The 24119-nt window shown below is 50.8% G+C and overlaps 1 protein-coding gene across 1 annotated transcript in view; it reads left to right on the top strand.

The window, feature by feature from the left end:
- Window positions 1-23840, top strand: part of Elmo2 (engulfment and cell motility 2) — a 39359-nt gene extending 15519 nt beyond the window's left edge. Inside the window, exons 7-21 of the mRNA XM_059261920.1 lie at window positions 946-1045; window positions 2366-2517; window positions 6467-6545; window positions 9361-9411; window positions 14693-14815; window positions 15064-15198; window positions 15838-15942; window positions 16024-16132; window positions 16595-16731; window positions 18108-18271; window positions 18373-18485; window positions 18604-18711; window positions 19442-19524; window positions 21009-21086; window positions 22448-23840. Coding sequence (XP_059117903.1) covers window positions 946-1045; window positions 2366-2517; window positions 6467-6545; window positions 9361-9411; window positions 14693-14815; window positions 15064-15198; window positions 15838-15942; window positions 16024-16132; window positions 16595-16731; window positions 18108-18271; window positions 18373-18485; window positions 18604-18711; window positions 19442-19524; window positions 21009-21086; window positions 22448-22648 — 1738 coding nt within the window. The 3' untranslated portion in view covers window positions 22649-23840. The remainder of the gene's footprint in view (window positions 1-945; window positions 1046-2365; window positions 2518-6466; window positions 6546-9360; window positions 9412-14692; window positions 14816-15063; window positions 15199-15837; window positions 15943-16023; window positions 16133-16594; window positions 16732-18107; window positions 18272-18372; window positions 18486-18603; window positions 18712-19441; window positions 19525-21008; window positions 21087-22447) is intronic.
- Window positions 23841-24119: the final 279 nt, after the last annotated feature.

Genomic DNA, 24119 nt, shown 5'->3' with positions numbered 1-24119 from the left:
ACACCACTACTGCCCTCCAGACTTAGGTGGCTGTGGTAGCTGTGCCCTATTTATGATCATCAGTGAGTGACAGGTGCCCAGGTCTCCAACTAAGCCTGTGGAGCCTAAGCAGTCAGGGAGTCAGAAATCTCGCAAGCGATGGATCAGTTCCCCAAACTGTCAGCCAAGCCAAGCAGCTAATCCTAGGTATTTGTTTTAAAGTCTTGGATCCTCCAACTGCACCAAAATGGAAGCCTCTGGCCACCGTTGGGAGAGTGCTGGGCTGCAGCAGACCAGCCTTAGTCTCCTCCTCTCGGAAATGGGGCTGACACTCTGTTCTGTGAGCAGCGTTATTACCGCTGGCAAACACTGTAGAGTACCACACCACTGCATGAATGATTAAACCTGTCAGGAGAGGCAAAAGGCAGCTGTTTAATCCTTACACCTTGTTATTCTAAGGGCACAGCAGACCTCATCAGCTTGCTCTTCCCACGGCCCTGTGAGACTAATGCTGTGACACTCACTCAGTCTTAGCTAGAGTTGGGGAAGACAAAACAAGCATGGCAGCCGCTCGGACAGAAACCGAAGGCACTTCCACACCTGGGCCGTCTCCCTCGCCCTGGTGCCTCTCGGCCTGAAGGGTAACATGAGACATAAGCTCTCGTTGGTGCCCTGGCAAGCGTCAGTTTGACAGAGGTCTTTGTTTTGAGAGGTAGCTAACAGACTAACCCAGAGATGAAGCAAGATGGCAAAGACAAGCCTAGGTGCCTGCAGCCCAGCCGCTTTCCAGTGTAGGTACCTGGGCCACATCTGCCCTGCAGCTGGCGGGGCGCTGCAGGCACTGGCCGCTGCTTCCACAGATTTCCCATGGGTGTTCACTGAGATCTGTCCCTTTTATAGCTGCCTTCACACTTGTGCTCCCTGGATCTGAATCTCTGTATTTTGTGTGTGTCGCACATGTCTCAGCTACAGTGAGATGCTGGCATTCACCCTGACTGCCTTCTTAGAGCTCATGGACCATGGCATTGTCTCCTGGGACATGGTTTCCATCACCTTTATTAAGCAGGTGAGGTCTCCAACATTCCGTTTGTCTCCCCTCTCCCTGTGAGTTCTCTGGGCATAAGGGGAGTAGGCGCTGCAGCCTGGAGTCTCTGGCAGGAATCAGCTTCGTATTCCCTGGGGCTGGAGTTTTCATCCTTAAGCAATGATCTTCCCAGGACTCCTGAATGGTTTACACTAACAGATGCTCCTCAATTTACTGTAGGTTCTTACTTGATAAACCCATCATATGTTGGAAATGTCACCAGATTAAAAATGAATTCACTTCCCTTGGCCTGCTGAACAGCCTCCTGAGCAGCTTGTAGTGGCTCCTTTTTTTGCCCCCTGACCACATCCCTGGGAGGTGTGGCTCAGTTTCCACAGCCTGGTCTCAAGAGAGGCTTTGTCACTTGCCCAGGAAAAGATCTCAATTCACAATTTGCCTTCTCTCAGGGCCTGCACCAAGGGCAGGGCTCAGAGTAGAGCTGGTGGTCAGTGAGGCTGGCACAAACCAGCCAGTCATCAGCTCTGAGCTACCTGCTTCCTCGGCTCTTCTGAGTGAAGACTGCATCTCATTTGCAAATGTGCTTCCTTTGTACGAATCTGCCAAGTAGCCTGCTTGGGTTATGAGATGAACTGGAGCAGTCTGCCCTTCCGAGTCCGCCCTCTTTTCTGCTACCAGAAGGGGCAGCCTCAGCTCAGAACACTGAATAAAAACCAGTGAATGCTCTGCTGTCTGTTGACTAGCAGTTCACATCTTTGGCTTGAACCATTGAGAACTTCCCAATGTTAGAAACTTGTGCTGTAAGGAGGGAATTGGGAAGAGGGGTTTAGCTAAAGGATTCTTCCAAGTCTGATGTCTAACTCTGTAGGGAATTGGAAGAGCAGGTAAAGATAAGACCCAAGAAGCAATAGAGTAGGTCCATCTCAGGTTGAACCCTTATTTTATTTTATTTTATATTTTATTTTATTTTATATTTTATTTTATTTTATTATTTTATTTTATTTTCTGGAGCTGAGGACTGAACCCAGGGCCTTGTGCTTGCTAGGCAAGTGCTCTACCACTGAGCTAAATCCCCAACCCCAAACCCTTATTTTGAAAAGGATTAAGTTGTTAAACATTTTGAAGAAACACAATTGAATGGATACTGTCACTTAAGATGGAGGCATCCATGCTGAGGGATCCTGGTCCATTGTGCTGAGGGATCCTGGTCCATTGGCCAGGGCACTCATAATCAGATGTTAGGATCGGCCTGGCCCCTGTTACTCACAGAGAGGCAGGATGCTGAGAAGAGAGCATCAGGGGTTTCCAAGCTTAACCATCCAGTGTGTCTCTCCCTGGGTCTAGATTGCAGGGTACGTGAGCCAGCCGATGGTCGATGTGTCCATCCTTCAGCGGTCCCTGGCCATCCTAGAGAGCATGGTATTAAACAGCCAGAGCCTGTATCAGAAGATAGCAGAGGAAATCACCGTGGGACAGCTCATCTCCCACCTGCAAGTGTGAGTAAGGGCCCCGCCCTCCTCCGCCTTACAGTTCTGCCTAGCCCTGCACACTCCCTCAGCACCTCCTCCTCCTCTGGGAATTCTTCTCATAGTTCAGACCCCAACTGCCAGGCAGGTTTAGACACGCCCTCTTCCGTGGGACTAATAGTCTTGTTTGTACCCATGACAACGATATTTGTGTAAAATGCTGTATTTTATTACCTGTTGCCCGTCGGAAGTTCTGAGCTCCCTGGGAACAAGAACTCAGCCATTTTTGAACGCCCTTCCTGATTTAAGTAGGAGCTTGGGTGGTTGGGTGGTCATTTACTATGGTGGCAACAGTGTGGTGGTAACATCAAAAGTGTGGGCTCCATGTGAGTTTGGGATGCCAGCTCAGATCCAGGCTTTGTGGCATGCCAGGGCTTGGCTTTGAACTCCCTGTTTGAGTCTTTTGGCCTCAGCTTCCTCATCTCTGGATGTGTGCGTCATCTCCACCTTCCATACCTATGTGGATCAAAGAAGTTTAAGAGCTAGCATGCTAGCCAGCCCAGATTAATACCTAACCCGAAGTCAGGGTTTTAGTTTGCTTTTTTTAAACAAGCTTACTTTACCAGGACACGTATTTAACCTGTAATAAACCAGGTGACACACAGGCACCACTGTGAGCCAGTGTTCATGATTGTAGGGGCCGAACTTGCCCAAAGAAGGGTGATAACACTGTTGATTGACACTGATTCTCACTTCTTCCTGCTTGTTAGACTTGATTGGAACGGGCCTAGATCCTCTGTGGGGCCCAGAGGATGTATATATCTAGGATAGTCTCCCAGATGCAAGGCAGATACAGCTTCACCCAGGACCACCAGCCCAGGAATGGCCCCACCTACAATGGGCTGGGCCCTCCCATCAATCACTAATTAAGAAAATGCTCTACAGGCTTGCCTACAGCCTGATCTTACGGAGGCATTTTCTCAGTTGAGGTTCCTCCGCTCAGATGACTCTAGCCTGTGTCAAGTTGACATAAAACTGGCTAGCACAACTGACCTCTTGTCAACCTGACACACAAACACATCATTACTGTGAAACCAGAACCTTTCCTTTCCCCAAGATCTCACATTAATAAAGACATCACAATATAAAACACTTTACAAACTTAAGAAGTCCCACAGCCTTACAAAATTCAAACACTTTAGAAGTTGTCTCTTTAAAAATATGGTCTCTATTAAAATCCAAAGTCTCTGAAAAACTCTTAAATCTTTTTTTTTTTTTTTAAGTTTAAAGTCTCTCAACTGAGCTCCTGTAGAATCAAAAATAAATACTTTCTTACTTCAAGAGGGAAGAACCAGGGCACATTCACAATCTGAACAAAGCAAAACCAAACTTCAACTGTAAATAACTCATGATCTCTTCTGAGGGGCTTGGGTCAGTTCCTGGCTCCACTCCCTGCAGCACACAGCTTGTCCTCTAGGCTCCAGCTGCTCCCCTCCACTGCTGCTGCTCTTCTTGGTGGTCATCCCATGGTGCTGGCATCTCCAAAATGCTGGGGTTCCTTGCTGCAACTGGGTTGTACTTTCACCAATAGCCTCTCCTGGGCTCTCTTCATGGTGCCGAGCCTCAACTTCTCCACATGACCCCCTCAGTCCTGGGCCTTCAACTGCCACTGAAGCTGCACCTTCACCAATGGCCTCTGCCAGCCTCTCACAGTGCCAAGCCTCAGCTGCTCTCCAGTACTCCTTCACGCCTTCAAAACCAGTACCTCCTGGGTGACTCTTACACAGTACCAAGTCTGGCTGTCAGCATGAGGTACAACCTTGGCCGCCTCTGGAACACAGCTTCTCTGTGCTCTCAGGAATCACTTCCAGAAGATTTCACCTTAGTGATGCTGGTCTCTTCTTAATCACTGCTAATTTATCAGCTCCAGCAGACCAGCATCAAGTGTCCCTTGTTACATAAAGCAAAGGTTACACTTCAGTGGTGCTGGTCTCTTATTAATCACAGCAGATTCTTCAGCTCCAGCTGAGCAGAATCAGAGTCTTAACACAAATGGAGTGGTAGAGTTTTAGCTTCCCTCTGAAATTTCACAAGCCAGGCCGGCATCCTCTGCATTTTTCTCAACATTCGTATCTTCCAAGCTCCCATAGAACAGCTCACCAAGCTTTGAACACTCAATGGTTTTTCTAGCCCAAAGTTCTAAAATCCTTCCACAGTCCTCCCAGAAATACATGGACAAGTCTGCCACAGCAATACTCCACTCCTGGGACCAATTTCTGTCCTAATTGGGGTCACTCTTGCAGTGATAAGCACCGTGACCAAAAGCAGGTTGGGGAGTAGAGGGTTTATTTGGCTTACACTTCCACATCACTGTTCATCATTAAAAGAAGTCAGGACAGGAACTCAAGCTGATGGAGAGGCCTTGGAGGGCTGCTGCTTACTGGCTTGCTCCTCCTGGCTTGCTCCTCCTGGCTTGCTCAGCCTGCTTTTATACAGAACCCAGGACACCACCCCAGAGATGGCCCCCCCAACAATGGGCTGGCTCCTCCCACATCAATCACTAACTAAGAAAATAATTCACAGGTTTGCTTAGATCCCCATATTCTCAATTGAGGTCCCTCTTAGATGACCTTTGCTTGTGTCAAGTTGACATAAAACTGGCCAGCACAACCCAGTAGTGCCCCTAACCCATTTCCCCATTAATCTAGGATGCACGTGACGATTTTGTACACTGATCTCACCTTGTCACTGTTTTGGGAGGAGGGGCAGGTCTCATGCTGTCCAGGCTGGCCCTGAACTCATGATCCTCTTCCATCTCTCCAATTACATCTTCCAATTACAGGTGTGTACCACCTCCCCTGGCTTCACCTTGTCACTTCTAAAGGATTCCTCAACCCCAGCTTTCATACATGAAGAGCCAGGGTGGAAGGAGCCACAGACTCTGGATAGGGATTTCTGGGTCCTGGCGACCTTACTCCTCTCTCTTCTCTGAATTGGAGGTGACCTCAGCTGCCCCCCTGAGAACAGTAGAGAATTGTGACATTTCTTAGGCCTCCTCATGAATATTTAGTCCACACTGTCACCAGTGTACATATGCTCAGCAAGGGACCTTCCTGACCAGGAAGCTGTTGGCCCTCTGGAGGAAGCCACAGGAGGCACCCACAATGTGGCAGATGGAAGCCCCAAGCCAGCATTATAAGATTCTGGGGAAATGCTTGTGGTTGTTTTATTTACTTAAAGTAAGATAAACTCGTAGTCAAAACTTTGAAAATATGGAAAAACATGAATAGTACATTATTTGCTCATCATCCCACTCCAGACAGAACCACTACTAAACACTAAGTTGAATGTCTCTATAGTCTTTTCCTTTGCATATTTTTGCCAAAATTGAGATCTTGCTATGCACTCTGATATGTTATTACTTCTTTTTCTGACTAAATAATACATCTTGAACATTTTCCCATATCAAGATCTTTTACAAGGATACTTCTAACCCCGTTCTGCATCCCAGATGCCTGTGGAAACCAGTACCAACTGAGCTTTCCTCTCCTTGAGAAGGTCACATGCAGTCAGCTAGATACTCACTGAACCGTATCTGGGCTTCACAGATACTCCAAGCCCATCCCTGAGTCCCAAGTTAATAATCTTCACCCCAAAGCATGATTTTTAGGAGGCCCTTAGGAGTCTCGCATATTAAACAGCCCCCAGCAAGAGCATTTGGATTACTTAACATTCTTGTCTTTTTAATAGGACTCTAGTGTAACAGCTTGTCAATAAATCATGCATAGCTTTCTGATTACTGTCTTGGATAAATCCCTCCTGTGAATCACGGGGTCAAGTGTGTGCCTGCTCGAAATGCTTTCCTGACTTAGCCCCAGGTCATTGTTTGATCACAGTCTGAGTGTTTAAGCTGTCTGTGAACATCATCCTTTTGCTCTTCAGTTCTCTGATCCTTCTGCCTCTGTCTCTGTTGACACAGCTCCAACCAGGAGATCCAGACCTACGCCATCGCTCTGATTAACGCGCTGTTCCTGAAGGCCCCTGAAGACAAGCGACAGGTCTGTCCCTGGCTAAGGTCTAACCTTTTCTCCTGAGCTCTTCTAAGAGAACACCACAGTGCCAGCTCTTCAGGTCAAAGAGAGAGCCGTGCTCCCAGGAGTTCCTTCCCAGCCTTCCTGGCCAGAGCTCGGGGTTTTTGCTAAGGAAGCCCCAGGAAAGAACTGGAGTGGGGGGCTTATGCTTCCAGGATCAGAGCAGAGTTCTGAAGGGGTTTCCTCTGAAGCATCAGAAAGTAAATGTGTTTTTTACTTCTTACGGCAACCCTTCAAGCTCGGCTCTTGAAGCCAAAGGCAGCTTGAGAGAGGAGGTAAACAGTGGTACAGATATCTTCCAGTCAGAGTGTTTATACAGACAACACACACACTGGGCCTTAGTTTGCTAATCCCTGGGTTCGAGGACCAAGAAGAGGGAAGGGGAGACCCTCTGACTGCCACTGGGACTAAGTACCAAGTTGTCCATCCTCAGCCTCCTTCCTCCGTCATGTGTGGTGCATGCAGTCATGACAGGCTCTTCCTTGTCTCCTCTTTAGTTGCTCACTGTAACTGTGGGAGTGACAGCATCTGCCCTGAGCACTCACTCACAGTGATGTCGTTAGTCACAAGAGACCCCTGTTTTGTAGTGAGGGACCTGGAAGCTGGTTAAGGAGGACCTGGGCAGAGTGCTTGTCCTTCCTCTGGCTAGGCATGTGTATCAGCCTTCCAAGTCTGAGTGTCTCTTTTTGTGAAATGAAAGGACAGAATTAAACAAGCTCTAAGCACCTTCTAATCCTAACGTACCAGATGTCTGGTGAAAGCGCAGAGTGTACAGAAGTAAGGCTTTCTAATTCTCTGTCACTATCATGGGCCCACTAAATGAAGTTCAAGTGGGGTCATGCACCAGGCTCTCGGGAGTTCCTTTACTAGAGGGTCTGTCTGTCCTGTCTGTCTAGACGGTGTGGCTCTGTGACCATCTCCCTTCCTGTTGTGTTAACCATAAGCCGAAAGCTCACCCTGTCTGCTTCTCTGTGCTTTTTGCTTTTCTGCTGGCAGGACAAGCATCTTAACCCTCTAGACCTGCCCGTCACTGTAAGTAGCACTGCTGTCGCAGAGGGCCTGGCTCTTCCTGGTGGGGAGGTCAAAGCTGGACAGGAAGCATGTGGGCTAGACTGGCTGCTCAGGGAACCAAGGCCCTGGAAAGGTGGCATATGTCTGTTTACTGGAATGCTAGAAAGGCACCGTAGGTGAGAGCCATAGGAGGACTGAGGATGCCCGCTCTGGGAGAGTGGCCAGACACTCCCTCAGGATACCTTTGTGTGAGTCTGGAATTAGCTTGGAATCAGATGCAGAAACAGCCTGACTTTCTTCCATGTGATCCCAAGAATGTGTCACCTCCTGGCTGCCAAAGCCAGAGTGGGGGTAAATCTGGACTCTTCCTAGATAGATAATGAGAAGAAGGCTTAGACAGTTTACAAAAGGGAGTTTGAGTGACGAGATGGCCTGGCTCTGCAGAGGACCCAGGTTCAGTTCCCAGCACCCACATGGAGGTTCACAATCGTTTCTAACTCTAGTTCCGGGGATCTGACACCCTCTTCCAGCCTCCTCAGATACTGCCCACGTGGACACACACAGTCAAAACTCCCATGCACAAATTTTTTAAGATTAAAAAGAATTTTGATGCTTATTCTTGGGTAGAGGGAGCTTTGGAAAGGCTCCCTGAATGACCTGAAGGAGGGTGTGCTCCCCACCCCAGCCCCAAGGAGAAGCTTGTCAAGTCTACTGGTAGGTGTCTATAGTCTTACCTGACATCTTGTGGCTACCAGAGAAGCTTCTGGGCACTGTCCTCTGCTAGCCAGGTTATGCTCGGGGCTCACAGTAAACCTGGATGCTCCTGGCCAGACATGGGGGACGTGGACAGAGGCTTAGAAACAGGAGGGAACACACAGGAGAGCAGCAGCCCCCTCAGGCCCGCTGACTTAACAGACATCCATAAAGGTAACCAAGGCAACAGTTTAGAAGGGAGTCTCTAATTAACATCACTAAGACATAATGCTGACATTGGAAGGAAGAGACTGAGAAATTGAGAAAAGCTGTGAGAATATCAGAAGCATCCTCATATGGGACCATTTTGTTTAGGTGACGTTTCAACAGCTCCTCAGGGTGACAGTGTCATGGCAGAGTGATCCCCAGCAAGCTTGGGAGGAGCTTGAATGACAATCATTGTAGTCCCTTTTGTGTCTTTTTAAAAGATGGTCAAAATGATGCCGATGGGCCCTTAAAAATCTCTGTGGAGGACTCACCTCTTAGAGTACTTTATTTTCTGGATACTTAATAAATAAAATGTTACTGTCAAAGTTCCAGCCAAATGTGATGGGGAAGGTGAGACCACCGTGAAAGATTACCCAAAGGCACACAACATATCACTCTCTAAACCAGCCACAAGGAAGCAGGCATTTGTGCTGGGCCAAGGCCCTGGTCTCCGAGTAGTCTGCAGCCCAGGGTTCTTCAGCTGTGGCCGTCTGCCTGGAACGGTGCGTGTACTGCTGTGTGCTCCACCTGCAGTGTCCATCGCCAGCATCTTTGTCTCACGTGTGTCTTGTCCTCAAGAGTCCCCTGTGAAGATGTGCAGCTTACTGTGCCCGTTCGAAGGGAAACTGTCTGAGTTCGTTTGCACTCACGAAAAGAAGCAGGGACATTTTTAGAGTAAGATAAGTGTGATGGTCCGTGGATTTCTTCACTTTTCAATCGAAAGGAGCATTCAAGGCTGTGAGGAGACGGTCCCTGACAGCAGTCAGAGGTACACCTGCCTTACCGTACGTCTCTTGATTTCCCTCCCTAGGACATGGCCAACGCCTTTGCGCAGAAGCACCTTCGGTCCATAATCCTGAACGTGAGTTCCTAGGGACTGCCTTGTTAGTGCTTGTTACTGTTGCTGGTAGTTGTCACCATTCCAGTAGGGGCTGTGATTATTGCCATTGAGGGTGGGGGGCACAGAGCCGGCTTCCTGTTATTCCCTGTTACAGTGCTGGTGCTTCTGAAACCTGAGCTTTTTCTTGGACTCCTGAGCCAAGCTGCCTCTGAGAAGCCATCCTGTTCAGTGAGGGATTCTATTGCTGTGAAGAGACACTCTGACCACCGTACCTCCTATAAAGGAAAACATTTAATTGAGGTGGCGTCTTACAGTTCAGAGTTTACTCTGTTATTATGGCGGGGAGCATGGTGGGGTGCAGGCAGACGTGGTGCTGGAGAAGGGCTGCACGTGTTGATATGCAGGCAACAGGAAGTAGACTGTCTCAGTGGGCGTGGCTTGAGCATAGATGAGACTTCAAAGCCCACCTCCACACTGACACACTTCCCCCATCAAAGCCACACCTCCCGATAGTGCCGCTTCCTTTGGGGTCCATTTTCTTTCAAACCACCACATATTCCCACTGCTCCCAAGAGATTGCAGCCCTTCCAGGGAGAAGAGGTGAACGCCATCTCTGCTGTTTGTTACAACTTCAAAACTGGTAAACACAAAAAAAGGAGAGCCAGCAACAGCCTAGAAATTCAGAAACCTGGAGCATACAGGGCACTGACAGATGAAGGGGTGGACCTGCTCTCACCCTTGTGCTCTGGTAGGAAAGGTGGGGTCCAGCACAGCCATGGCCAGGAAAAGGCAGGGCCAGTGAGATCTGCTATGCAGGGGAGGGGTCAGGAAACCTTTCAAGGAGCTGCAAATGTCAGGCACACAGGCAAGACACCCAGCCAGACCACAGCGACCAGCAGTACAGGGGTGGAGCAAGGGGCAGATCTCTGCTGAGCACCTGGTCAGATCAGGCTTTAGTCTCCCTCCCCAGCGTGGCTGAGATTCAAGATGGTGGTGGAGGTACGGCTGGATTCTAGGTCACCACAGACCGTGCTGTAGGAGCTGGGCACTTGCGGAGGTTACTCTGGTGGTGATGTGGGCTATGGGAAGTGGGAGCCAAGATCTGGGCTAAAAGGAAGAGAGTGTATTAGTTGTCAAAAACAAAGGAAAACCCAGAGACAGCAATGAAGGTAATAAACGAAACATCAGAGTCAAGCATGAAAGATTTGGTGCTAATGGTGGGCTTTAGCCATTTTCCAGTTTGCTTTGATCTTGAGCAGCTGACCTCGAATCCCTGGGCTTTGATTTGCTCAGCTGGGTGCGAGGACTGAAGGAGCTAATGTATAGACCATGCCTGGCAGGGTGCATGAAAGAGACAGTGTGTGTGTGTGTGTGTGTGTATTGACAGAGCTCCAAAAGAGAGCTCTGAGCAAACCTGCAGAGTCCACTGGCTTTACCTTGCATGACCGGGTCCCCAGGTCGCTGCAACCCCTCTCCCAGCAAATGCTTGAAACGCTGCCCCTACAGTGTGGGGAGTGCATAGGCTGCTGTGCATTGTTGTGGGCACACCAGAACAGCTGCCTAGGTACCCCCTCTTTGTGCAGGTGTGGGGAGGCACTTCTGGGGAAAATCTACCATGGCTGAGGCTTAGCTTGATGGATCAGAAGAGAGTCCCACAGAGTAGACAGCTGAGCATCAGGACTTAACTGATTTGCTAGGCAGTGGAGAAGCATACTCTGAGTGACACTAAAGAGCTGCGGCCATTGCTGGGAGAGCACCTCCCTCCCCTTTCCTGAGAAAGGTGAGCAAAACCCAAGAGCACATTGATGTTCACCTCTCTTCATAGCCGTCTTCTGAATGAGGGAGAGATGTGAGGAGGAAGGAATAGAGGTGGACATACAGGGTCCAATATGATGGTAGGGAGAGGGAGCAGTCGGGGAGGAAATTTGGGGCAAGGTAGAAGAGGAGATGGAGAGGAGACAAGAAGCTGTGTGGCAGAGCCCCTGGCTATGAGAGCAAAGGAGGAGGGCATGGCCTTGGGGGCTGAGAGGATACCCAAGCTTCAGCTAGTAAGAGGCATGCTGGAGAGATGGAGAGGGCCTGTGTCAGCAGGAGTTGGAAGGCAGGAGGCATCCCAGTTCTGTTCTGAGGGCAGCCGGGCAGGTCTGGTTCCACACATTCTGCTTCTGGAAGTTCTGTCCTGAGAGGATGCTTCCTGGAAGGACCAGGGGCCTGAATGGATGACTTTGATTTCAGTGGGATTCATCGCACTGTATGTGGTTTTGGTGTCTGGACTGGGCAGCAGAGGTGTAGAAAAAGCAGACCGCCTGAGGTCTACAGCTGAGGATGAGGCCTGGGATAGGCCCAGCTAGGGGAAATAGAACTCAAGCCTGGTGTGGACTTTGAGATGCTCCATCAGCAGTGTTAAGGGAATGGGAGAAATGGAGCTTAATGTCTGGTGTATTTAACACATGATACCAAAAAATTTCAGCATGCAATAGATACATTCATTGCTGGGAGCCTTGCTCCTAACGGGTCCAATGACCTGGGACGGATAGTTGCAATGACAAAATTCTGACCACCTGTTTCAAACACGTGGTCCCAGATAGCCTGGGCCATTTTTATTTATACCATTTACATGAACAGTTTTACAATCAGATTTGTTCCCTTAAGTTTCTAATAGTAATTACAACAATTGCCAGTTTGTTCCCTCACCTCATTCCCCTCTCGTCCCCCAACTTTCCCACCGGTAACCGTTACCTGCTTGATTCATAGCTGTAATATTAGAAGCATGAGCAATGTTGCAAGCAACAAAGGACGTTTTCTAACTGGGCACACCCACAGGTAGAGCAGTGTGCCCGTTGGCACCGTTTGCAGTTACGGCATCATGCAACATGAAAGAGAGGTTTGCCTCTAGTGGTTAATGTTTACCTCTTGTCAAATCTAAGTTCTCACAATTAACTCATCAGCCAAGGCTGAATCAGTTCATTCTTCATTCGGCACTACTCTGTCTATGGGAGATATACCAGGTTTTCTCCTATCATCCTGTGAACTGCATGACTTAAAGCTTACTCTTATGGCACTGCCTATTTCTTGTTCTCATGTCCCCTTCCTCAGCTTCCTACGGTGTTGGCACAGCTGTTAGAAAGGAGGGCACTGTGGAGTCCTATGATTCGGCTTTGTTCCCTGTTCCTAGACTGTTCCCATTAACTCTTGATAAAATCTATCTGTTTGCATTTCTCCTAGTCTCCTGTGGTCAGAATCATTCTCTCCAGGACAGTTAGGCAAGTGTGTAATGTCATGAACTACTGTGACTCTTTCAGGCTGGTCACAAAGTGCCATGGAAAGGCAACATCCTGTTCTTGAGAATCCTGAGTTCATGGCCACACCTGAAACATCAAAGGCTTTAGGAGCTGAATCAGGTCCATCGTATATTTTTAACAACTTCCCCTCTGGCTCACCCAGAGGAGAGTCATCAGAGGGATGTTTTTCCTATATGAAAGCCACTTCATCCCTAGCTCTAAGAAAGTGAGACTAGAGGCAGCCAGCAGTATGGTTTGTATAAGGAGAGCAAGGAGAGCGGGTAGCACATATGCTCCTGGGGTCGTGCCTGGCCCCAGTGAACTATCCATCGGCCTTGCCAAAAACTGGTTAAATTCTCCCGGGCCTTGCCTCCAGGAGAACCTGTTTGTGCTGTTCTCAGGCCTTGTCTCCTGAAGAAGCCACGTGGCTCCTGGCAGTTCATGAGGCATCAGTGACACATGCCAGCTTTCTCTCTTCACACCAAGGCTTCCGGGTGTGGTGTGTTGTAAACACTGCATACCATAGTTTAGACCTGGCCAGTGTTCACCAACCATGTGAGCCTAGGTCCATCAGCTTGTATTGCATAGGTCCAAAAGCCTGGTCTAGAGTCAGAGCAGATGGCGGGGGATGGGGGTGGGGTGGGGGTGGGAGGGTGTTGAGTTAGGGGAGCTTTGCAGAGTTAGTGCTAGGGCAGGGTTGTGTAGAAGTTGTAGGAGACTGTGGGAAATCAGCTCTGACTGCCCCCACCTGTCGAAGGGTTCTTGGGTGGAGGAGAGAGGAATGAGGAAATATTAGGTAGAAAGATAGAAAGAGATGATAAGAAAGACAGAGACACAGGATAGCTTCAGGAGGGCCCTGGGTCAATACCCAGCCTTCCAGAGCTTTATTCAAAAGGGCTTTTTATAATATGCCAAGGGGAGAGGCAAAAGACCTCCCTCTTGCAAGATCAAAGCACACCATACAGCCAAGTGTAGACCCTTGCAAACACCTGGTAAACACGCTCCTGGCCAAATCCTCCCATCGTGTAGCCCTGCTGGGCAGATTCTCTGACCTTGAGTAAGGTCTCACTAGGGAGCCTCTGTGGGCCACCACAGGAAGTCCCCTGCTGCTGTAGTGCTCTGTGCTGTGCTGGTGGCCCTAGCTATGGAGAATCTGTCAAGCACTTAGAGGGTGGCTGCTGTGACTCAGCCACAATCACAAACACCCACAAGTGACTAGTGGCTGCTACACTGTACAGAGAGGTTCTAGAGTAAGACCTGAAGGACACAGGACCTGGCAGAAGCTGGACAAGAACCCAGAGTGACACGATTCAGGATGTGGGGCAGGGGTATTGGTTGAGAAGTCCAGGGAGCAAGGAGGAAAAGCAGGGTGTTGTGGGGGTAAGGACTGGGGCTGAGAGACCCATGTGCCACACCCGAGCTGATTAGCCAAGACAGGCAGGGAGAAAAGAGGAGAGCGTCAGGTCAGAGGAAGCTGATGAGCCACCAGTGGGCAGTAGAGCAGATAGCTAAAGGGTGGGCAGGGCCATGATTTGGGGGATACAGGACACATGGGGTGCAGAGGAGAGAGGAGTGGGAGGGTGGCCTGCGGTTGGATGGGGAAATCAAGTGGCTTTCCTTATAGGTGGCTCCGTACCGTTTAAAGCGATTTGTTGTAAAGCTGTCTACCAGTGGCCCTTTCCACGCCCTCACTGTTGCCCTGGCTGTAGGCCTGTGAGGTGAAGCCTGGGTGGGTCTAGGTCTGGTGGGCCGTCCTCACCTTGATGGTGTGCTCCCCACCTCTGGTGTCTGAGATTGAGCCTTCACCCTCATTCCGCCCCCCCTGCCCAGAGTGGAGAGGAAGGCCTGCCTGCATGAATCTGCTCAGGCTTGGTCCAGCCCCTGCCACTCCAGCCCTCAAGAGCACGCGGGCTCTGGCAAGGAGGAAGTCATCCCTGTCCAGTGTGCTTGTCCCCGACCCCCAGCATGGATGTGGCTCTCTAGGAAAAAGACAGTCCACTCCTGTCCTTTGCTTTTTCTAGCACGTGATCCGAGGGAATCGTCCAATCAAAACGGAGATGGCCCATCAGCTGTATGTCCTTCAAGTCCTGACCTTTAACCTCCTGGAAGAAAGGATGATGACGAAGATGGACCCCAATGACCAGGCAGGTGCTGGGCCGCCTGGTGTACAGTGTGCTGTTTCTGCACGGCTGCGGTCATTCCGCCCTCGGTGTGGGCAGCGCTGTGTGGAGTGTCTGTCAGCCCCGTCAGAGCTAGTGTGGGCTGCATCTCTGAGGACTTGGGACAAAGCCCTCTTCTGTCCTTCTGTCCTGACTTGGGAGCACATGCCCTCCTGTTCTCTTCCTTGCTCCCTTCGGCTAGCAATTGACCTGCCTACTGTTGTACCTTCCAGGCTCAGAGAGACATTATATTTGAACTGAGGAGGATTGCATTTGACGCAGAGTCTGACCCTAGCAATGTCCCTGGGAGTGGGACCGAAAAGCGCAAGGCCATGTATACCAAGGACTATAAAATGCTGGGGTTTACTGTAAGTACCCAGAGCACGCCTCCCAGACAGGAAGTCAGGGGGCCTACTGCCAGCCCTAGCAGCTCCCCCCCACCCCCACCCCCATAGTGGTAGCCCTGGAGGAGCAGACAGAAAGAGGGGAGGGCCTGTGTGCTCAGTTTGCCTTGGCCATGGGCATTCAGTGGGCATATATCATTGGGGCATGCAAACCGGATCCATTAGTTACAGGCCCAGGAAGCCAGCAGCCTCAGAGAGGAGAGGGACCACATGCCTGGAGTAGGTCTAGCTCTGGTGCTCTGTGCTCACCTTAATGGTGTGCCTCCTCATCTCTGCTTCCACCGCCTCCCCTGTCCTACAGTGGAGAGGAAGGGGTGGTACCCACCGCCTGCGTGAGTCAGCTCCCCAGCACAGCTTGCTCTTCACAAAGCTAGAGTGACTGTTTGCTAGTTAAACACCACTCCTCTGGGAGTGAGATTGCTTTAGCTGTATGTGTGCTTACCCAGTGCTGGCCTGCCTGCTGCTGGGGCACATGATGACCAGCCTTAGTCTGTGCTCCAGGAGCTGGACGCTCTAGGGTGGAGCCGAGAGAAAGGGAGGGCGGGGATGCCCCAGGCTGTTCCACACATTCCATCTTCTCACCTGGTCTCCTGGTTTCTCCAGAACCATATCAACCCAGCCTTGGACTTCACCCAGACTCCTCCTGGAATGCTGGCTTTGGACAACATGCTGTATCTGGCCAAAGTCCACCAGGACACCTACATCCGGGTAAAGGCAGGGGCCGCCTGGCAGTCCTGGTGCCCACCCATGCTTCTCTCCCCCAACCTCCTCTTTCTTCTCTGCTCATAGATTGTGCTGGAGAACAGTAGCCGGGAGGACAAGCACGAGTGTCCTTTCGGCCGCAGTGCCATTGAGCTCACCAAGATGCTCTGTGAGATCCTGCAGGTCGGGGAGCTCCGTAAGTCTGCACCTCTCCTGCTCTGCCAGCCGGTCTCCAGCTAGAGATGATGGACAGCAGCAGACTGTCAGGGGGACTGGAGGGCCTTAGGCAGGGGTCATGAGCTTACCATCCATCTTACCTGTTCATGGTGATCATGGCTGCCGTTTTGTCTGAGCTCCTGTCTGTGGTGATCATGGCTGCCGTTTTGTCTGAGCTAGTAATCTGAGGTAATCTGAGGTGTCTCTGACACCCCCGAGTACTATGTGTAAGGGCTAGCTGAGCTTGTAACAGGGTAGAGAGGGACCAAGGGAGAAAACCCCTGGGGAGAGCTAAGGCCTTGAGGGACGGCCCTTCCTGCTCCCTGATGGCTGTAGTCTGTGGTCTGTTTTCCTTGTCCTCAGGACTTGAGTGCAGAGAATCTAGGTGTCTGCCCTGTGTGCCTGAGGACAGAGCTGCCACGCTTTGTGTTCCTCTCCACAGCAAATGAAGGACGCAATGACTACCATCCGATGTTCTTCACCCATGACCGCGCCTTTGAAGAGCTCTTTGGGATCTGCATCCAGCTGCTGAACAAGACCTGGAAGGAGATGAGGGCGACTGCCGAGGACTTCAACAAGGTCAGCGCTGCCGGCCACTCAGAGGCTGGCGGAAGAAGACCGGCATGCAGCAGCCGCTGACAGCCGGCCAGCGCCTGGGGAGTCCCTGAGCTGGAAAACCAGCTTGGCCGGCAGTGCTGAGTCACGAGGTTGAAGGGGAGCCTGGGCCTCACTCAGCTGCTGTGACTCCCTTTGTAACCTTGAGCGGGCGTCTTCCTCATGGTGCCCAAGACCTTCATTTGCCTGAGGAAGCTAACACCTGCCGCTGTCCTCCACAGGGGTTGGGAATAGCTGAGCAGGAGAGCTGTGCCTGTCACGGCTACAGTATGGTAGATGAGTTACGTGAACAACCGGTGTCAGCAAGGCAGGAAGGCTGGCATGCTGTGAACACCATGGTCCTTGTCAGGCCTCAGTGCTCTGAGTGCCCCAGTGTGGAGCACTGTGCTAGGCCCTCACAGGCCAACAGTCCAGGAGCCCAGTGTTTTGAGGCTGACCATCTCATTGTGGAAATTTTAGAAGGGAGCTGGCATGGTGGTGCATGCCTGTGAGGTTGGTGGGTCGTGCATTCTAGGTCAGCCTGGTTTGCAGAGCAAGACCCTATCTCAAGAAAATAAAACAAAACAACAAAATCATAGAAAGTGTAAAAAAGAAAGAGGTGCCTATAAGACTTGTGTGTGCGTGTGTGTGTGTGTGTGTGTGCGCGTGCACACGCGCGCGTATTCATTACTCCTGAGGATTTTCGTTCCTCACTATGCTGCTATACAATGGGAAGCAAGCATCCTGCTTTCTGCTCTAACAGTTCTTTTAGGGAGACGGGCACATTGTGACACCCCGTCTGCTGGGCACTGGGCACATTGTGACACCCCGTCTGCTGGGCACTGGGCCTGCCTTCCGTGTAGTGTCTCCTCTTTCATGGCAGTGGACAGCAGGATGCCTTCCTCGCTGTAGAGACAAGGGATGGAGGCATAAGCATGTTTAATCTTGCTGAAAGAATAGGTTTAAGAGCATTCAAGAGTTGAGATCAGGCCGGGTGGTGGTGGTGAATGCCTTTAATCCCAGCACTGGGGAGGCAGAAGCAGGCAGATCTCTGTGAGTTCGAGGCCAGCCTGGTCTAGAGAGTGAGTTCCAGGAAGGCCAGGGCTACACAGAGAAACCCTGTCTCAACAAAACCAGGAAAAAAAAAAAAAAGAATGAGATCAGAACCCATTTCCTACCACCATGTCTACTTGAAATGTGTGAAAAATGAAGCTCCTGTCACCATCAGTCACGTGACCCGGGTCACCACCTGAGAAGGTGTCCATTAGGAATCAGGAACTCTACACAGGGTGAGGGAGAGCCTTGGTCTCTAGTGGGCCTGTCCATTTTCAGAGTGGCCTGTGGCTACCTTCTTTGCCCAGGTTATGCAAGTCGTCCGAGAACAGATCACCCGGGCCCTGCCCTCTAAACCCAACTCTTTGGACCAGTTCAAGAGCAAGCTTCGCAGCCTGAGCTACTCAGAGATTCTGCGCTTGCGCCAGTCTGAGAGGATGAGCCAGGATGACTTCCAGTCCCCACCAATTGTGTAAGTGTCAACCGGGAGAGCCCGTGAGGGAGGCAGCCTGCTACTGGCCTCGAGAGCACCGCCATCCGTGGTCTCTGCTGACTTGGGTGTGTGTGCCACAGGGAGCTTCGGGAGAAAATCCAGCCCGAGATCCTGGAGCTGATCAAGCAACAGCGCCTGAACCGGCTGTGTGAGGGCAGCAGCTTCCGAAAAATCGGGAATCGTCGGCGGCAAGGTAAGGGGGCAGCTGGGGCCTTGGGAGCCTGCCTGAGATGCTTGCCAGGGTGGCTCTGCCGGTGTCCCTTTGCCCAGCACTGCCCATGCCTCACCTGTTTGCCACCCTTGTGTTCCAGAGCGGTTCTGGCATTGCCGCTTGGCACTGAACCACAAGGTCCTGCATTATGGTGACTTGGATGACAACCCTCAAGGGGAGGTGACGTTTGAGTCCCTGCAGGAGAAAAGTAGGTGGATGTCTCTGTCGGTGTGTTGTGACACCCATACTCAGTGGTCCCCTGAGAGCTAGTCCTAGCTTCTCAAACCCAGTGTTTGGTCTCAGGCATGCTAAAGATCCTCTCCCTGGCCCACCTCAGGGTTGGGAGAGTTACTGAGATCCCACATGTGGCTGTGTGTAGGTCATGAAGAGCAGGACAGGCCTCCATTGAAAGGCGGTGGGGAGCACAGAGGCTCTAAAGCTGCGGAGTCTAAATGAAAACCCTGGCCTAGCCCCTGGTTAGTGCTAATGCTAGGTGTTGCGAGTTAATCCGCACTACTATACTGTACAGTGGGATTAATGCAGACTTCTACCCACGGAGGACTGTGTGAGACGTGCATACATTTCCACGGGGCACTGTCTGGCAGGTGGCGGCCTCACTGTTAGCCGCAGTGCCCTTTGCTTTGGGCTCTTTGCCACCGCCACTGTTGGAAAGAGAAGTGGAGAGGGGTGCCCAAGGCTCCACTTGACGGAGGTGAGCCCAAGTAGCATCTGTGAGCTTTGACACCGCCAGGTCTACAGGAAGAGACCGAAGAGCAGGGCATGTTCACACATGCACACCTCCCTGAGCTGGGAGGACCCTTGAGCCTGGGAGCTACTGCATCCTGGCACCTGCCCGGGGCTTCCCTTCCAGCACTGAGGCCAGTGCTGAACCAGTTTGCAGCATCAGCTTCCAGATGTTAATTCCCATTCTTTGTCAGTTCCTGTTGCAGATATTAAGGCCATTGTCACTGGGAAAGACTGTCCCCACATGAAAGAGAAGAGTGCCCTGAAACAGAACAAGGTGAGTGGGGAGGCTGTCCTGAGCCCCTGCACCTGCCCATGATGTCTGCAGACACAGGTTTAAGGTGCATGCAACTCTCTTCCCACTGTAGATTATTCCTATACACTCCATATCAAGGGCTTTGAATACTATAAAAATAAATAGATCTCAAGGCACAGCCTCAGCAACCCTGGCAAATTCTGCCACCCACTTCTCCTTCTGACTCTGGAAGACCCCACTTCATTCATGAGTATCTACTGTGTGCTCTAAAGGACACAACCACAGAGTCACATATCATACCTAGCAGAAGATAAAAAGCAATTACTTAATATCAAGTATTCCATTCGCCTTGAAGTGCCCACCCGCTGTCCTGTGACTGTCATGTGTACACATGCACGCATTGTGCCCAGTTTTAAATCAGTTCTGGTGGGTCTGCTTGCTGCGGTGTGCACATCTCTAAGTCCTTCATTCATGCATTCCCTCCATCTTCTTCCCATCTTTGCAGTTTATTAGTTTAATAGACCGTGTTGCTTATGTGGTCATTTCCCAGAGTCCAGGTTTTGCTGACTGTCTCTGTGCTTTGCTTCTGTCCCCAATCTGTAAATTGGCACAGGGACCTAGAGGTTTGATTTGGTTCGGGTTTGACTGCCCTGGCATGGCCGTATCCTAGATGGCATTGGGGCCTATCACGAGTCCCATAATGGCTGGGTGGTGCTCTGTCATGTCAGCAGACTAGCTCCTCCACAGCTAAGGTTTGCAAACTAGGAGTATTCCGTTTACTAACGAGCTGAACCGCTTCTCAGTGAAGAAACCTGCTTTCTCTGCTGTGGGCTTCCCCATGGCAGTGTATGGAAGAGGCTGACGAGTGACCTGACTCTCCTTTCATATAACTGCTTTTAAAGCAGTGAGTTGTTTCCTGGTACCACACAGTGATGACCAATTTTTATGTCTCCATTTTGTGTTTTTAGTGTTCTTATCAGCTCATGGATTTAAGTCGATCACGTGTGACTCTTTGTACGGAGGTTATTTTCTTGGTACTCAGATTGTCTCAGCTCGTCAGTAATTTGTTTTTTTTTTGGGATGTTTAACTCTCAGGACTTTTTTGTGCAGAGTCCAGCACCACAGAAAGAGGAAGCCAGTCAGTCATCTTGGGAGATGAGATAAAAACATAGGGTGGTCTATGGTCCTGGCATTCAAGGTTCTGAATGTTAAAAGTACCTTGCTGCAATCGAGTTTTGTTTGTTTGTTTGTTTGCTTTTTTGAGGAGGGTGGGTCTTCCCATGTAGCCCAGATTCATCTCAAATCCTCAACTTCCCACCTGCTGGGATCAAGGCAGGCGCCCCCACACTGAGTTCCAGATTTAAAAACTACCACCACCTCTTAGGTGTGACTGTGCCAAGGAGTGGGTGAGGTAAGGCCAGTTACCTCACCCCTAGGTGCATGCCCAGGGACCTCAGTGACCTAACTGGTCATTGCCCCTAGTCACTCAAACTCTTTCTCTGTAGGAGGTGTTGGAATTGGCTTTCTCCATCCTGTATGATCCTGATGAGACACTGAATTTCATCGCTCCTAATAAGTATGAGGTAAGCATTATGCCACACTGCCTTGAACAGCAGTACCCTAATTGTGGCTCTTCAGTCAAAGAAGAGGTGCGGCCAGCACAGCACTGTCCCCCTGAAAGCAGGTGGCCACGATGGATCGCCAAGTGTGGGCCTTCTACCACTGGGTTGGACTCACCACTTCACTTTTTTTGTGATATGTAGACCAGGCTGGCCTTGAACTCACAGAGGTCCTTCTTCCTCTGCTTCTGGAGGGCTGGGATTAAAGGCAAGCCTTTACCGTACTCCTTAGGAGCAGCTGGCAGTTATTAGACGGTTAGGCCTGGCATGGGGATGGGTTTCCTCTTTGTAATCTTGCAGTCACAACTTCCCGGGCGAGTTGAGTCCCAGTTCCATGGAGCGGATGCAATCAGGCGTGGAGCTAGATGGGTCTGCTCCCCCTAACAAGGGACCCCCAGTTCACCTGTAGCCCAGGAAGACGTTAGTGCCCAATTCCGTTAACTCATTGTTAACTAAGGGCCTGTGGTTGAGCACTTGGGGTCAGCTTCAGGAGGAGCAGGTACTGGGCCCAGCAGGGCTTTGTTGGGATGACAGCCGAGTGAGCAAGGCCCAAAGGGAACAGCATTAGACTCCAGAGCACAGCTCTGCTGTACCATTGCATTCTGAGAGCTGCGGCTTGATTGTTGTTTGTTTGTTTATCTGAGACAGGGTCTCAGATAGCCTGGAGATGGCCTCAGACTTCCTGTGTAGCTGAGGCTAGCCTTGAACCCCTGATCCTCCTGCTTTCATCTCCCAAGTGCTTGGATGTTATAAGCATGTTCCACCATGAAAGCTGTATCAATTTCTTTTGTACTTTTCTTTAAAAAAATTATTTTAACATAATTTACTTTAAAAAAAAAAAAGCCCTACTTCTCTTTCCGCTCTCTCCTTCCGTCTGTCCCTTCTCTCCCTCCTTCCCTCCTTCTCTCCCTCCCTCCCTCTCTCTCTCTCTCTCTCTCTCTCTCTCTCTCTCTCTCTCTCCCTCTCTCCCAATAAAGCTCTAAAAAGGTAAAAAAAAACAAAAACCAAAATAGCACTCCCGAGTCCCGTCTGCGTCCTCCTCTTTTCATTGAGTGTGTTTCCTGCTCCCGTTTCTTGCCACTGCCAGGACTGGTTTCCATCTTCTCCTATTCCTTAATTGCACTGTAAATTCCATTTTATATTATTTTTTAAAGTTTTCACATAAATCTCCCCTAGAATCCTATAGTTGATAGTGACAGTCCCCCAGCCGTCCTTGCTGTTGTCTCCTGTGAGCTTTGCATATTCTGAATGGTACCAAACAGCACTGCCCTGAGTTCCACTGCAGCCCTTGGGGCCACTGTGTGACATTTGCAACTTGCCCACAGTACTGCATCTGGATAGATGGACTCAGCGCCCTCCTGGGGAAGGACATGTCCAGTGAGCTAACCAAGAGCGACCTGGACACGCTGCTGAGCATGGAGATGAAGCTGCGGCTTCTGGACTTGGAGAACATCCAGATCCCCGAGGCACCACCACCCGTCCCCAAGGAGCCCAGCAGCTATGACTTCGTCTATCACTACGGATGAGCGAGAAGGGACTGGGGCCCAGGAGAGACACTGGCAGCCTGTGCCTTGCCTTCTACTTGTACAGACTCTATAGTGATCGTGGTGACTACTCCTCAGACCCAATGGGACCCAGAGCTTCTCTTGGTCCCCATTCACTAGGAGTCACGAAGTCAGGGCATGCCGCCCTCCTCAGCACCACAGAGCCTGGGGTCGGGCCTGGAGGAGTGAACTCAAGATGCTCTTGCCTCCCACCCTGAGTCTGCATCTGGAACTGGACTTACTGACGGCCATCCCCTCCCGAGCCTATTCTGGTTTTCTGGAGAACTCATGTGGGCTAGAGCAGATGCTGGAAAGGCTGCCCATGGGGACTGGAGTCCCGGGAATCGTGAGAGCCTTGGAGTGACTGTCTTCAGGTGGCCCAGGCAAGGACAGGCCGAGTGCTTTTGCTTAATAGGTCTCTGAGGGCTCATTCCAGCCTCATCCTGTGCCAAGATGCTGCTGCCTCGGGGTCGGCCCTTACATCTCTGTCTCTAGAGGTATCCATCTCTCTTGCCCATGTAGGAATCAGGACAGGTAGCAATCTCTTCCCTAAGCACTGGGTCTCATCCTGGCCAGGCAGAGGCCTCCAGCCTGAGTCCTGCTCTCTTAGGCTCCAGGAACACTGCAGGGAAAGTCAGGTTGAGGCCCCCAGCTCTCCTCCATTTCCACCTTTTCCTTGCTGAGGAAGACAGCTCCCATGCCCTTAGTGACAGGCCCTGCTGTGTGCTTCCCTCTGGCTCCCGGCTCGGGGCAGGTCGCCTTCCCCGTCTTTCCTTCCTGGCGCTGTGGTTTCTGCCATTAGCCATGATTTCAAGAAGCGGCTAGGGCCACAGCTGTGCCATGGGCCTTCTCTGGTGCTGTAGCACTTGAAGCATACACACAGCCTCTCTCCTTGGACGCATGCTAACATGGTGGTGTTCAGTACTGGTGGCCTGGCATGGTGGTACTACCCAATGAAGAGTGTACTATATATTTTCTTTACTATAGGCCATACTTATACAGACGTGTATATATATTTATATAAGATCATCCTATTCTAGGATAGAATGTTTAAGGGAAGATAAAGTTGAGAGTAAAAATGTAATGCTCGCAGTCATGAGCTACGACTGTAACCAGAGAGCAGCCAGGAGCTTCCTGTCAGTGACCGTGTTTTCAATAAATACTCTTTCATGTAGACTGCTTCCTATAAACACCTGCTCCTCTGCGCTTGCTCCCTGCCCTAAGGGTAGGGAGTCACCTGACACCTTCATTCCGTTGTGCCTGGGAGCTTCTGGAGGGCTCCCAGCCACCTTCTGGGAGCCCTTCCTCTCCCCTCCTCATCTATCCCGCTGTGTCATGCACAGACTACTCACACCTGCTGGCGAAGGATGCTCACAGATTGTGGTACCAGGACAGCGTGTTTCCTGCTCAGCCCTGCTGGGTACAACGTGGAAAGGCATACTGTACACCCCCA

This window comes from Peromyscus eremicus, chromosome 4 (assembly GCF_949786415.1).
Source record: "Peromyscus eremicus chromosome 4, PerEre_H2_v1, whole genome shotgun sequence".
Taxonomy (NCBI): Eukaryota; Metazoa; Chordata; class Mammalia; order Rodentia; family Cricetidae; genus Peromyscus; species Peromyscus eremicus.
Note: the sequence above shows the minus strand (reverse complement) of the source record. Positions and strands in the feature narration are given on the sequence as shown.